The 15035-nt window shown below is 44.7% G+C and overlaps 2 protein-coding genes across 3 annotated transcripts; one reads left to right on the top strand and one right to left on the bottom strand.

The window, feature by feature from the left end:
* Positions 1–1194: 1194 nt before the first annotated feature.
* Positions 1195–9634, bottom strand: LOC6597320 (neprilysin-3). Of its 2 annotated transcripts, none has more exons than XM_026990748.1 (9): positions 5739–5958; positions 4871–4987; positions 3844–4003; positions 3654–3774; positions 3263–3577; positions 2697–3191; positions 1799–2628; positions 1591–1733; positions 1195–1519 (listed from the first exon to the last, which is right to left on the bottom strand). In XM_026990748.1, the coding sequence occupies exons 1-9, from the start codon at positions 5760–5762 to the stop codon at positions 1343–1345; spliced, it is 2382 nt and encodes a 793-aa protein (XP_026846549.1). In that variant the 5' UTR covers positions 5763–5958; the 3' UTR covers positions 1195–1342. The 2 variants fall into 2 exon arrangements, with proteins under 2 accessions (XP_026846549.1, XP_026846550.1); XM_026990749.1 differs by lacking the exon at positions 5739–5958 and adding an exon at positions 9269–9634 and having other exon boundaries at positions 1343–1519.
* A 2551-nt stretch (positions 9635–12185) lies between these two features.
* LOC6597319 (glycine-rich cell wall structural protein) lies at positions 12186–13296 on the top strand. The gene is made up of 2 exons (XM_002022471.2): positions 12186–12285; positions 12769–13296. The coding sequence occupies exons 1-2, from the start codon at positions 12201–12203 to the stop codon at positions 13176–13178; spliced, it is 495 nt and encodes a 164-aa protein (XP_002022507.1). The 5' UTR covers positions 12186–12200; the 3' UTR covers positions 13179–13296.
* The last annotated feature ends 1739 nt before the right edge of the window (positions 13297–15035 follow it).

Raw genomic sequence — 15035 nt, 5'->3', positions numbered from 1 at the left:
TACGGCTAACGATATGTTTTCGTTTGTACAAAAGAAAACGCTTTCAGATGTCTTTGTTAGGTGAATTGCTATATAATTTCGATATCTGGTTATCCATAGTATATTTGGTGTTTATTCTTCTCTGTAGGTAGTATACGCCATCAAATCTTCTTGTTCATCCATAGTATATTTGGTGTTTTTGTTCTTCTCTAGAGTATATTTGGTGTTTTGTTCTTTTACCTATTCTCTCTTCTCTCTTCCATGTCTCAATCACGCCCGTAAGAGAGAGAAATCTCTTTCTGTCTGGCACAGCGAGAAAATAATAATAAATCATTGTTTCAATTCGATATTTAGGACTCAACGAAATGTGCCAATTGAAACAGGTTTGAAATAACCAATTGGCGTTTTTAATTTTGTTTAGTTTATACTCGTATGAAATAAATTATATTCAAACTCGTTCCGATTTCTGTTTCATATTTGGCAACTCAAAAGCTTAAGACTCTCTCTCTCTCTCTTTCGCTATCGCTATCTCTGTCGCTTTCACACACACACATCACTAGCTATCTCGCTTTCACATTTCGAGGACTCAAGTCAAGCCAATAAATTAATTTCATTCGAATAGTTTTCTTTAGCTGAATATATCGTGTTATTAATCCACTTTCTAGACCTGAGCCGTCCCGATTCGTGTCATTCGATATTTTGGTATCTCTATAATACATACAATATACATTCATAGTTCTACAAATAGCTAAGTTTATCGTTTATCATATATCATTTATCGTTATCTATATATATATATATATATATATATATATATATATATATATATATATATATATATATATATATATATATGTATACATCAGCCAGACTCTGGCTCTAACTTTGACCTTTGTTGTGTGTGTATGTGGGGTGTTTGCCTTTAAATTGGTTTGGTTTTACCCCAAAGAGCACACACTCAGCCAAATTATGTATGTAGTTTTTAGGATGTCCCATTTGATGGAGGTTCGCTGCTCGAGAGCACTGCCAGTCGTAGCAGTTCCCCCGGTGCGGAATCGCCAAAGTAAAAATATGAATTTATCGTCAGTTTCAATCATTTCTATCATAGGCACAATGACTGACGGTCTTTCGACAAAAGGTTAAGACAAATGTTAAGAATTGGTATACAACTATAAAATTAAAATACAGGAAACGGAAATAGCACAGCAAAGACGCTTCTCTTAGTCTGCGTTTAGTTATCCATATATCATATATAATATATCCATAGTTATCATATAGCATGGCTTTACGAGTAGCCATCGCTTGCTCTGAGATCGCTCTCTCTCTCTCCCTCCATCTCTCTATGGGAGTGCCCAGTGCACTCTTACCACACCTCGCACTTGCTGGTCGGATTCATGCGCTTGCCGGGTTTGCACTGGAAGACCTCGGCGAACTCCTTCATGTTCGACAGGGTCCCGATCACCCGGAACTGTGACGGCGAGTGCGGATCCTTCTCCACCTGCAACAGATTCGTCTCCTCTGTAGTGCTCGAGCACCAGACCTATTCGAAATCGAGATCCAAAGGATTAACAATCATTTTCACAGATGTGATTATCACTAGGCATTAGGCACCTGGGCAAAGGATACGAAGAAGAGTTGCGAATGCGTCAGATTTAGACCGGGTAGTTTTAGGATGTCCGCCTCCTTTTCGCTCTTAGTCCGCTGGTAGGCGTGGTAGGCTGCCTTGAGGCCACCGTTATCGGCAATGTTTTCACCTGTTTTCATTGGAGGGAATGAACTTTGAAATGATTCCCAAACAAACAGAAATAAAAGAACTCACCCAGCGTCTGTTTGCCATTCAGGTTGCGTCCGTTTATCTTGTAGCCACTGTACTGGCGGGCAATGCACTCGGACTTCTCGGTGAAGCGCTCGATGCTCTTGGCGTCCCACCAGCGATTGATGTTACCATACTTATCATACTCTCGGCCCTGGTCGTCGAAGGCGTGTGTCAGCTCGTGGCCCATGACCACGCCCATGGCCCCAAAGTTCAGGCTTTTGGGGTTGTTGATGTCGAAGAAGGGCGTCTGGAGGATACCGGCGGGGAATACGATCTGGTTCTTGGTGGGCGTATAGTAGGCGTTCACCGTCTGCGGGGTCATGCCCCAGTTGGTCTTGTTCACAGGCTGGTCGAGACGCTTCAGGTTGCTCCTCAGGTTGTAGATGGCCACCTGGAGGTTGTTATCGAAATATGCATTCGCAGTTATGTTCAAGTCGGCGTACTTTCTGTCCAGATCGGCCGGATCGAGGATGTAGTCGGGGAAGCCGATCATGTCGGAGATCTGATCGGCCTTCTCGATGGCCCGCTCGCGGGTCTGCTTATCCACCCATGTGAGGTTCTGCATATTGTGCTTGAAGGCCTCCCGTATCTCGACAATCATCTGCTCGGCCGCCGGCTTCGACTCCCCATGGAAGGCCTGACGCACGAAGATCGCACCCACAGCAAAGCCGACCACGTTGTTGGTGTCGGAGACGCAGTAGCGCCAGATCTCCTCCCCACCGTCGGATCCCATCAGTGCCTTGCGCACCCCCTTGTAGGCATCCCTAAACGGCTTCGAGAGGCAGCTGGTCAGGGTGCGGACCGCCTGCCAGATGAGATAGTTGTTCAAGGTGCTGCAAATAATGGGGATAATCGGGATTATAGCCAGAGTTAATAACATATAAGCCATATTTGCCCTCACATCTTTCCCTCATCGGTCTGCTGCATTTTCATGATAATATCGGAGAGATTCTTGAGGAACTCGGGGGCATAGACAACGACGACCTCGTCGTCGGTGACCCGTCTGTTGACCATCTGCAGGGCATTGTCAAAATGATCCGTCCAGTTGAGGAAGGGGGCCAGCTTGGCCAGCTTCCGTAGCTTCATCGGATGGTACATAGCCTCCTCGTTGCGGCGATCCTCCAGCGGTATGGTGATATTCGCCAGCTTTTTCTCAAAGTTAATGATGCCCAGCATCTGGGCGCGAGCATCGGTCTCGTTGGCCCCCAGAAGGACGCACACCTTGGTCATGTACTCGATATACTCATTCAGAACCTTCCGATGGTTGTCCGTCTTGTTGTTGTAGTAATCGGCTGTGGGCAGGGTCAGGCCGCCCTGATCGATCTGGATGACGTGACGCGAGGAGTTCTTGTCATCCTCCCCGATCGCCCAGCCAAACAAGCAATTGAAGTTGTATCTGTCCGAGAGAGAAAGACATTAAAGGGATAGTCTTCGAGTTTGGTAGTGACTGGAATTAGTTAGACCCACTTGTTATGCAGTATTTTGAGGGTGTTTCCCATGGTCCAGTTGGACACATTGTAGCCACTCTGGGTTACGTTCCAGCCACCGATCTTAAGGAGGAGATCGTTCATGGGCTTGGAGCCCAGCTTCTCCATGTGCTCATCGGCATCCAGGCAGGACTCATAGTACACTTTGGCCTTCTTCTCGGCCTCCGATTTGAAGGTCGCGGCGGGCTTCTCGAGCACATTGCGGATGATCAACTGATTCATTTGCTCCAGCTTACCGAATGTGCCCCATGTCGACTTACCCTCTGGAATGGGGTTGTTCTTGATCCATTGGTTGCTGGTTGGAGAAAGATCAGGAGGAGGATCAGCATCAGCATCAGGGTCTGGCTCTTAAAGGAGAATGGTCTTGTTACCATGCATATCCGTAGAAGTCGTCGCATGGATCTACTGTTACATCGATTGACTTCAGGATCTCGCTCGACGCAAATATGCAGTGCTTGTTCAGGCACGGCACCTCGCTCCCTGATGGGCAATCTGCCAAAGAAACTTAGCCATTAGATTCACGATCTCAGGGTAGTCGGGGGGATCAGGGGAATTTATCACCTTTCTTGTGCGGCTGCACGTGTAGAATGTGCTTCGTTTTGTCGCTGTTGCTGTCCGCAAACAGCACGATCAGCAGCGTGAAGATTGTCATCGTCATCGCAAACGTCGTGATTAGCAGCCATTTTTCGGTCTTACTCCTTGAGCGCCAGTTCCAAGTAGCCTGAGAGATCGCGAGAATCATTATCACTTGCCTCTACCCAGCACACAGAACACAGTACATCCGTCTTGTGTGCTACCCTACATTCTCCCCAATCCAATCCGTCTGTGCGTGTCTGTGTATAGAATCTGTTTTGTAAACAGAACCCAACAACAACAACAACAGCAACCATAGCACGACGACAGTTCAGATGAGTTCAAACTTGTGTATCCACAGAAGAAATCTCGCGTACTTAAGCCACTTGCGGCTAAATTTTTCCACACACATTGCCGCACGTCCAGTGGTACGACGGGAGAAATAGATGTCGGAATGGATAAGCATTGGATGGGAACCACAACGACGGGAAAATACGCTAACAAGCCGATCGAAATGACTTGAATGGCTCTCATTTTTTCTTGGACATTCCACCATCATGAGATTTTAGTGTATTAGTATTTTAGCTAATTTCTATTTCAGTTTCAGAAGGAAATTCAAGCCCCTTTTATGTTGCCATTCAAATGCAGAGCAAGCCCATTGCCAATCCCATATAACCCTGTCAACCCATATGTTAGGGCAAACCAACCCGACAGACCCATACACACAGGGACAGGGACAGAGCAGAGCAGAGCGACTTTTCACTGTCAAATGGTAACCTTCAAATGAATGAGAAAAGCGCTCACGTTGGCCTCATTTTCTTCCATTTTTTTTTAGGTCATTGTCATAAAGAAACAGATAAAGCTAACCGACTTAGTGTCTTGTCTATGTGGGTAGGGGGGGGGGGGGGGGGGGGAGGGGGGGGAGGGAGTGGTGGTGGAGGGAGTGTGAATTACGGGTAGGGCAAAAGATACAGATATATAGAGAGAGTGTGAGGTGAAGGAAGGCAAAACTCACCCGCGCTGTGTGATAGCGTATTTGCATGCCAGTGTGGCCTGTGCCTTCGTTCAGTTGAATGCCGCCAATTGAACTTGAATCATCTTCTGTAAATTCTGTCTGTTTGTAGCGTGTCATCTGGAATGAGATTCGCATTATACTTAGCAATTTGTCCATCCAAATATATGTATGTAGAAGTACGTCCATATGGATATATTCCTGGGGATCTATACGAGGAGATACTCGTACCATATGTTGGGCTTGGAGTGGCCCAAAACGTGCGATTCTTTTGTTTTGTTCCGTTCTATCACATGTTTACCCTCGAATATCGGATAAGCTACAGCTAGAGGAAGCAATATGTATCTGTGGATACAAATATGTACCTCCGTATAAATTCATAAACATTCGCAGAGCTTTTTCGCTTGTTCGCTTTTCAGTGCTTTGGCATTCCCAACCCAATGCCGGGTGCTCCCCCATTCATACCTCGGAGATGTTCTGCTCGAGATATTCTTGAGTGTTCTCTGCTTAACCCTTGTGTCATTTGCAATGCAGAACGGCCAACAGATCATTGATAATAGATTATAGATTATTTGGAGATATGAATCTCTTTACGATTTGCATGCGATTTGATCTAGCTGTTTGGATATCTGGAATATTGCTGATTGTTGATCAATGGACCTGAAAAACTGTATTTACAACCTGAAGACGACTTTAAAGATTAAGAAACTGTTCTTTATATACCGTTCCCCAAGCAATTTTTACATGGGTCCTCTTTGTGGTCCGCCATTTAACGATCACCTCTAACTGTAGAAGTCTAACTCCGAGTCCTGTTTAACCCCAGTGGCACTTCATGGTATTTGGCTTATGGGAAAGTGGGGGCACGACCTACCGTTCGGCAATCGGTTAGCCACATTTTCAAAAACCAGCAATGTCGGCCCGAACCAACTGAAGAAGCGTTAAGTGTATTTGTTTTGGCTGGATGTCGTTTTATGCGTATCGGGGTTGTATTGTGTGTATTATTGTGTCTTCAATGGGATAATGATAACAGAACGCGGCGCCGATATACGTGGTGTGTTCGTGTTCAGCCCATGACCGTTGGATGCGCACTGAAAGCGTCGAGCGCCGAGCACCGAGCGAACTGCCTGCCGCCTGCCGCCTGCCGCCTGCCGCACAGGAATGGAACGAACGGAACCACTTTGGTGACGCCACCGCCCCGCCCCGGCCCGGCCCACCGATGATTCGGCACTCAAAAGGCCCTGCCCGGCCATCCACCCTTGCCCCCTTCCTCCCTGCCCCCTGCCCCCTGCCCCCTGCCACTTGCCACTTGCCACCCCGACTCGCCCATACTCGTACTCATATATCCAATAGTTTTGCATTGTATACAAATTAATTGACTCGATTGCGGCTGTATGTGTGGCTCTGGCTCCGGCTGTTTGCGCTCATTGGCACCGGAGATGGGGCCAACCGAAAGGCAAAGAGAACCAGGGAAAGAACGCACTCTTAATAATAATATTGTATAGGCACAAGTACGAGGATAAGAAGTGATATGGCTATTGGCGACTTTAAGATACCCGCTGCTCGAGACCAAAGTAGAAAAGAACAAGTAGAAAAAATAATATTGTTTCCTTATTTCCCTTGTTGAGAGTACACTCTGCGGGTGTCGGCTATAGATACATTTATTCAATTAATGCCAAGAAATACCCAACGAATTTTCGAGTGAGTATTCATTATAAATTATTATTTATGTGCATTTTGGGGCTCTGTTGCTGTCTTCGCAATTGTTTATTTACACACATCAATTGTTACTTTTGGCGGTTAGGCATTCCTAAGCAATTTCCAAAATGAGGGAGCCCGATACGGGTGATAAAAAACCCGATTTGTTGGCCCATAAATGTCGTTGACACATTTATCGCGCTTGTCCCGTCCCATTTAATTGCATTTTGCTGGGCGATCGTCCAGCAGGCGGGCATCTATTATCTATCGTCTGTATCTACATATTTGCGATATCTATGTAAATCTGCATCATGCCACCACACTCACACAGAGGCAGATTAAGGACTGCGCATCATATAAACAGGGTGAAACAGGTACGGGGATCCCTGGACCAGAAGGAGCCACAGCAATTGGAATGTCTTTTGGCTCAGATTTCAAATACCATATCAGATGAGTATTCTTTCAACAAAGTCTCTTCTAGATATCAAATGAAAGCATTTTTTTTTTAAGAGCTAGTATCCCATTTATTTTATCTATGACAGCTATCGATGGTAGTCTGTTCTAGTAATTGATTATAGCTTTCAATTAAACCATATAGCTGATTATATTTTTGAATTTGAAGCTTAATTACAGCCCTTTCACGTCCAGCATGGCCAGTGAACACTGTGCGCTATGTACACTGTATTGGCTTACAATATGAGGGCAGGGAATTCAATTTATTACCATCAACGCCAGCGCCAACGCCATCACCAGAGCCGACCACCCAACAGGCCAGCGGGCGGACCAGGGCGGACCAGGGCGGACCAGGGCGGAGCGGGGCGGCCTGAAGGGGGTTGCTCCGTGGTGAAGTGAAAACTGTTGCGCAGTTTATTCCTCGTATTTTTTTTTCACAATTTTCTTTTATTTTCCCTTTTGTTGTACACTCCACCTCCGCACCTCCGCACCGCCGCACCACCTCCTGGTGCATGGATTATGGATGCCAGCTATGGCTTTGCCAGCCGTTGCGCTTCCAACAAAATGTAAACACAAAATACATGCATACATACAGACAATATAGACACACAGATACACAGCTAGACAGCTAAACACATTCATGCAGTGACGGGCATTTAGTGGACTGCGGAATGTAAACAGGCATTAACGGCATATGCCTAACAAGGACTTCTCTCTATAAGCCAGAAATCGAATCTCCACAAACATTCAGATTGAGAGCGAGAAAGAGAGAGAGAGAGAGAGATAGGGGAATTCGGGGAGAGAAATCAACAGGAGCTCTGTATGGGTTCAAAAAATTTTCGATCACTTTACAGAAATATTTTCTGTTTTTCAAATCCAGATAGAAGTTGAGAATCGGGAGAAAGGCTGGACAGATTTATTGTAAAGGATAGAAGGAATCAACAAGAGCTCCATCAGACAAATGTTACACTTTTGTGGACTTCCATTGCTGCTTGAAAGGCCTTATAGCACAGGGAGAGGGCTCTCCTCCGCCAGAGGGCGCACACTGCACGATGAAGAGTGTGTAAGCGAGAGAGAGAGAAAGAATATTCCTTCTTCTTTTGTTCCTTCTGGCTATGATATTGATTTTATCTGATCCAGATTCGGCAATCTGGTAGATATGGCCAGTCTCTATGCGAAAGGAGCTGGGCGGAATTTTGAAGTACACTTGTAACAGTGTGATATCACAGGAGTCTGGATAGTCTCTGAAAACTAGGCGTCAAGCCAAACGGACAGACTGTCATGACTGTATTGAGGAAAAATGTGCAACTTCTGCCTTCAATGAAGTATTGAATTTCCTAGAAACATGTACAGCAAAAACTCTTTGGGGTGTCCATTAATACTTGGAAAAAGTTGATCTCTGCAGTTCTTTCGCTGGAAATGGCCGAATAAAGGCCAAATAAATAAATTCTGCTGAAAACGGACCCTTAACCATCGGCCGCAAATTTCGGGAAAGCAATCTTTGATTGCGCTTCTAAAAGGAATTCGTCGCTATATATAGCTCTCAAATGTGTCAAAGGGAGTGGGGCGCCACAGGGGGGCTTCCATTGTGTTGCATGCAGCAGATTCATTAAGCCAAACAGAGCTCGACACTTGGGTTGCCAGGCAACTTGTAAATGTGAAACCAGAGCACCCTTTATCACAATCATCTCTTTCTCTCCATCTCTGCAGCCTTCCATCTATCTCCTTCTCTCTCTCGCACTGCACTGCGTCTCCGCCTCTCTCTCTCTCTCTCTCTCTTTCTCTCTGCCTCTTCTGCACTGGTGTCGCAGCATATGTTAGAAATCAGTCTTCGTTGCGGGTCTTAACTCAATTTATGGTGCAGTGCTTGCAATTTATGTATACCATATACCATTTACCAGGGACCATAACCATAACAACCGTTTCTCTGACTCCTACCCAAGGGGGATGGAGGGAGGGGGGGGGAGGTATGTGTCACTAAGGGTGCAATCTCTGGGGGCGCCTTAAAAGGGGGAGGCGTGGCTTTATCACATTTATTCAACATTCAACAGAAAAGGCAATTACAGCTTTCAATTGGAGTTCGCGGATGCACTGAAATGGTGAGATTGGGAGACAGAGAGGGACACGGAAATGATGGCCTGCAGCATTGTTGATATCACACAGATACACACACTTGAAGCACTGTAACACACACACATACACATACACAAAAAGGGAAACAAAAATACACGAAGAGGCGCGCTCTTGGCCTACCTTAGCGCTCATTTTCTTTGTGCGCCTGAAAGAATGCAAGGAAATTGTATCCTGCTTCTTCTTGGGCTCGCTTTTCCCTTGCTCCTGCTGCTGCTCCACCTCCACCTCCACCTGCTCTCTTCTCGCTCCGCTTTTGCTCCTGTCCTGCTGTCCTGCTGTCCTGCTGTCCTGCTATCCTTCTGGCTCTTCCCGCTTACTTATCGGCTTTTATTTGTCGGAATTCGTCACACTTTGAACGGTGCACAAGAGTTCACTCGAAACTGGCTCGATTTGTGGCCATTTTCTGCTGCATTTTGTTGATTACAGCCAGCACTCGGACGAGCTGGAATCGACAAGCCAAGCCACCAGCAAGCAAACAAACACCCGAAAACACGAAACCAGTCCGCTCCCAACGCTGCGATGGGAAAGAGTATCCACCAACAGAGCAAAAGACCGAAAAAGTACCACAGAAAGCCAGTCCAGGTGGCGCTCGCGCTCGCGTTCGCAATTTGCACCCGAGCTCGAAATCGTAATCGCACTCTCCGCACCACGTCCTGCACCCCCACCCCCATCCGACACTGGTACAATGTCAGACAGTGACCCGAGAGGGAAGAGAACGATTCGAAAATACGTCAAAAGGGAAAAACAATAACACAAACGTAGTAAAAGCCCAAATCACACACAAACAGAGAGTAGAACGGAGAGAAAAGCATACAGAGAGAGAGAGAGAGAGTTACACATACCCTTAGCTGGATTACAACCCTGGGGGTTGTGTTGCATCAATGCGCAGAAGCTGCACGTCTGGTGGCAGCTCTGTGGCAGCCCAGCGTTGCCACCAAATTGGTTAAGAACACCGTTCGACAAACGCCTTTCGATCTTTAAGATCTTTTTCTTAAATATTTCATATGAAAGAGCTAAAGAGCATGAAGGCCAAACTATCATACCTATTATGTTTTTGATTTACCCAAGTTTACTGGTGTTTAGTTACCGGTGTTCAAAGCCCTATCGTATTAGCCTAACTCATTCGCAGGTAGTAACTCCCTGGCATTCAGTTCAAACTATTACTATTGCTATTAATTATCAACTTCCTAGATATATTCAAGTACCAATCAATATCCATCATTAAGCGTTGCTGAATCGTATGTAAATCGTAGGTACAGGCTAGAGAACTGTAATCGAGGCTTAAACCCCAATTGCCTCAATGGAATATAATGAATAAATAAACTTACTCAGTCTGATATTGTCTGATAGTTTCGGATAGCACTAAATGGATAGGCACATATGTATGTATATATTACAATATCGCCCCGACCTAGATACTCGTATGCTCTGGGCCCACAAAAGGCCCAAGTTTACGTCACAAACAGCACCGAGAAAGCAAATAATTTGCACTTGCCCCACGATTGTGCTGGCACTTTTCCCTTTCTTTCTGCCGGCCTAGGTCTAGGCCTTATACCAACAACGCGAATGCATTGTTTGGCTTTTGACTACCGTTTAGCCACTGCTCTTTCCTTGGAATGTGTGAAACATATCTATAGACTACTACTGCATACCTACATATATGTAAAATGTGGAACCAAGGAGAGATAGTCGAGTTGAATGCGATTCGGGGGATCTTCAAAGGCGTAGTAGCACGTACATATGTACGTATATCGGTTGAGACATTTGCTATTTGTCGTACGACGATCAACATTTTGACAACCCTTTGGCCCTGGCCCCGGGCCCGCGTCGTGCACATCATTCCATTAATGAGCCAACAAATTAACGTGTTCTATACCGGAAAAAAACTCACGCTCAGCCCCAGCCTGCGATTCTCACGTCGCGTTCGACCGCATCAACATTACATTGCATCAATTTGCGTGTTCTGTATTTGAAAATAAATTATATAGCCATTTACATACATGCATATGTACATACATATATGTATGTATGTTTGTTTGTATGACTAGGAGGAGGAGCTGCTTTATCGCTTTACCATAATGAACGAAAAAAAAGGTTCATTTCGTTTGAGGGATTGAATGGGAATGTATATTCAAATTGTTATTAATGCGAGAGTTCTCCCAGGCATATTATGAAGAGAGTACCACTGCATCAGTATTAGTGCTGGCGATCTCTGCCTGAGTCTACGGAAAAGCAAGATCAGCATTAAGACCCACAGAATCAGTATGAGTGGCTTGCTCCAGAGGCGAAGAGTCTAAAGAATGTTTAACATAAACAATAATTGTTTATGTCACTGTATGTATTAATATATATATATATATAACAGGGTATTACATATGTGCATCTATGAGTTCAATCGTTTAATATCTTGGAAAGTCTTGATTTCAAAAGTGAACTTATACGAACTTGCATTTGGGCTTAAGGCAAAGTGAATAAGAAATTTAAATTTTCATATTTTAAGCAATCTATCTGGAAACTAGAAAATACATAGTTTTCGCCTCCGATAACACTAATTACTAATATTTATATTGTTGCTTTGGTTTCAAACATTTTAGTCACAAAAACCACAGAATACTACTACAAAAAAAAATATTGTACAAATTAAAACATATTAAATATACATGGAAAACTATTCACAAATTATTATAATTCCCATTTTGTGGCTGGCTTAATCTTACTTTTTTAAAGGTGATTCCCAAATGGATTTCCGTTCGCTTCCCCGTTGGGTTCATCGCGCACCATGCACCAGCCGCACTCTCGTACACCCTTCCCGTGCTACACCGCCAAAAAGGTAATTGAATAAACAATTGAAACAAACAGCAACGAGCAGCGATGACTCGCTGTTAAAGCCACAAATACAACCACATCGCTAACAGTGATCAAGTTATTGTTGCTGTCTGAGAGCCCGGCCTGGGCCTGGGCCTGGGCCTGGGCCTGGGCTCGAAACGAGTTTAAAACCACTGACAACACTCTGGACGCGATTTAGTTGCAGTCGAGCGCTCAAGCGGTGAACATGTCTGAAACGCGTCTCAATCTTAAGCGGTACATAAGCGGTAGCATTGTGTTCCATCTGGCGCTGGCCGGGCTCCTCGTAGCGGGTGAGTGGGTCGGTGTGGGGTCGATCACCTGATGAGCGGCAGAACACCATGCACGACAACACGTTAGAGTGCAGGGAAAACAATGGAAAAGTGCACAAAAATAAGCTGCTGGCATGCGATAGATAAACTTCTAAATCACTTGAAAGACTTACAAAAAAAAAACATAGCCTGTGAAAAGCACGGTGGACGCTAATTTAAAAAATAAATATACAAACTCATATATAAAAAAAAACTTCTATATACATAGATCGCTGTGATATAGCACATAAAACGCACCAAAATTCAATAAAAACAAACAAAAAATACATCAACTATATAATACAGAACAAATAAAGATATAAACCACCAACAAAAAATAAAAAATAAATAAAAAACCAGACATTTACACTTTCGAAAATGAACAGTTTCTCCGTTTGAATGATGAACCCCTCTTCCAGATCGTAATCGTAACTAAGTGTTTTCTTCTCTTGATTTTTGTTGCAGTGAATGGTCAGTCGGGAACATGGAACAATGGAAATGGCGGCGTTGGCGCCTGGTCGAATGCCCAAACGGGCGGAGGCATGCATCCGCCGGGGAGCTTGAGCAGCCAGGACCCGCAGTATAGCTACGGCTATGCGGGCGTCGACTCCCGTGGCACGTATGGCGGAGCGGGTGGCAACGGTGGCTACTATGTGAGCGGCACGGATGAGCACGGACGGCCCTTCTCCTACAACGGACAGGGGCAGCCCGGACAGCCGGGCTACAACATGGGAGGCCGACTCGATCCGGGATATCCCGGCAGCTATGGCTATCGGGGCGGAGCAGCAACGATCACCCATGGCCGTGGTGTCATCTCGCTGGGCGTGGCCGTGACCCTGGCCCTTGGCGCGGCACTGCTGGGCAGGAGATCTTGAGGGGGAGTCTTTGTTGGTTTTATATTTTTTTTTTGCTTACCTTCTAAGTTTAATTTATACAAATTATCGAAACGTGTGAATTGTTCATTAAAAGAGAAAAGTTCAGATCGAGAGACAATAGTGGTTTTTTGTTGTTTTGTTGTTGGTAATTTGGGAAATCAGGCTCCCACAATTAGATGGAGCCGCCCCTGCAGCTCTCCAGCAACAGCAGAGAGGCCCGTCCTATAGCGCACTATTAGCTGTTATGCATCTGAGTTTATCTGTTTATCTGCGAAATACTCATTAATTACGAGCACCTAGGATTGATCGTTCAAGTTTAGGGCTTGAGAATAAAAATTATGCAATCGAATCAGCTTAAAAATATTTTTAATTATCAGCATATTGTTTTGACTTAATTTACAACGAAACCCAGCAAGAACTGCTTCGAATACGCGTATGTGTTCCATGATAAGATGGAGTACGAGTGCCCGGGAGGGGAATTCTCGATGTGCGACCTTTGAAACTCGTATACACCCACTTAAGTCATTCAGCAACTGATGAAAAAAAAACATACTTAAGTTCTTAAGTCATGAAATATGTAAATTAATAGTAAATTTCATTAATTATTTAACCATAATCACCCTTACAAATTGGTTTCCCCATTTTGCATGCCTTTCCACAGTCCACAAAAAAGAACTATCACCGAAAATCTTTTGCTTTTGGATTTTTGTGCAAATTAAGAGCAATACTCGTATGATTATTTTTAGACAGATCTCACAGACACATCTGCGTAGTTTAAGTGACTAACGAGTCCGTTCACGTTCCCGATTCCGATCCCAGTCCGGCCCCCACACGCTCATCATCGTCATTTGGCACTCCCACATAATTGATATGTTTAGATATGAGAAACGCCCATGTAATTGGCCGCCCCACCCCCCGAATCGTGCCGCCCTCTCGAAAATTAAAATCGAAACAAAGGCAAAAACAAATAAATATATACACATCCACATATGTACATATGTATGTATATGGAATCGGACGAGAAGACACCTGTTGATAATGCTTTTGGGACAACAACTGAGTGACTGACTCACAACTGAGAACCCCCAGTGAGCTCATCGACACCCCAAATGATGATACATATTTACACTCAAAAAACATAACAAAAACAAAAACTGAGATCCATTTCATACACTTTTCGAATTTGTATTGGCAAGTGGCGGGTGTTTTTTCTCGGTGTACAAGCCCCGTTCAGACTACCAGATACATTCATTTGTCAGCATATACTAATTGGCAGATCTAATATGCAGTGTGTACGACTCGCTGACTGACTTTCTTCCAAATGGGAGGCGGGTGGCGGGTGGCGTGGTGGGGTGGGCTGAGATCTGAGCCAGCAATTTGTTCGGCGATTAACTTAATTGTTCTGACGCTTGTCAATGTCAATGTTGGATCACTCCTGATTTCAGTTTCTGTTGTCAGTCCTACGTGCATTCGATGTTTATCAAGCCCACGGGCACTTGGCTGAGACGCTACGTTGTGTGAAGAAAGCGCCATCTAATGTTGATCTCATCGAAGAGTATAATACGCTACGATACAAAAAAGGCGTAGGTACATCAAAGTATTCCTTAAACAGGAACAGGGATGGATATTCAAATGTTTTGTTGCCCTCATGGGCGTAGAGGCAGCGCAGGTGGAGAGCCCTTTCCTTTGGACACGAACACTGCTTTGGTCCATCTAGAGTAGCGTACAATTTATTATATTTCACATCCACATATTTTTGAATCTATTTAAACTTGCCTCAACTAAAAAAGAATTCCTTTTTTTACTGCTTTACTCCCAAAACTGTCCATAACTCTTGGAATATGCGCAAAGCATGCA

This window comes from Drosophila persimilis, unplaced genomic scaffold, assembly GCF_003286085.1.
Source record: "Drosophila persimilis strain 14011-0111.01,24,50 unplaced genomic scaffold, DperRS2 tig00000606-arrow-arrow-pilon, whole genome shotgun sequence".
NCBI classification, from domain to species: domain Eukaryota; kingdom Metazoa; phylum Arthropoda; class Insecta; order Diptera; family Drosophilidae; genus Drosophila; species Drosophila persimilis.
The sequence above is the reverse complement of the archived record's forward strand: the minus strand, read 5'-3'. Positions and strand labels throughout refer to the sequence as shown.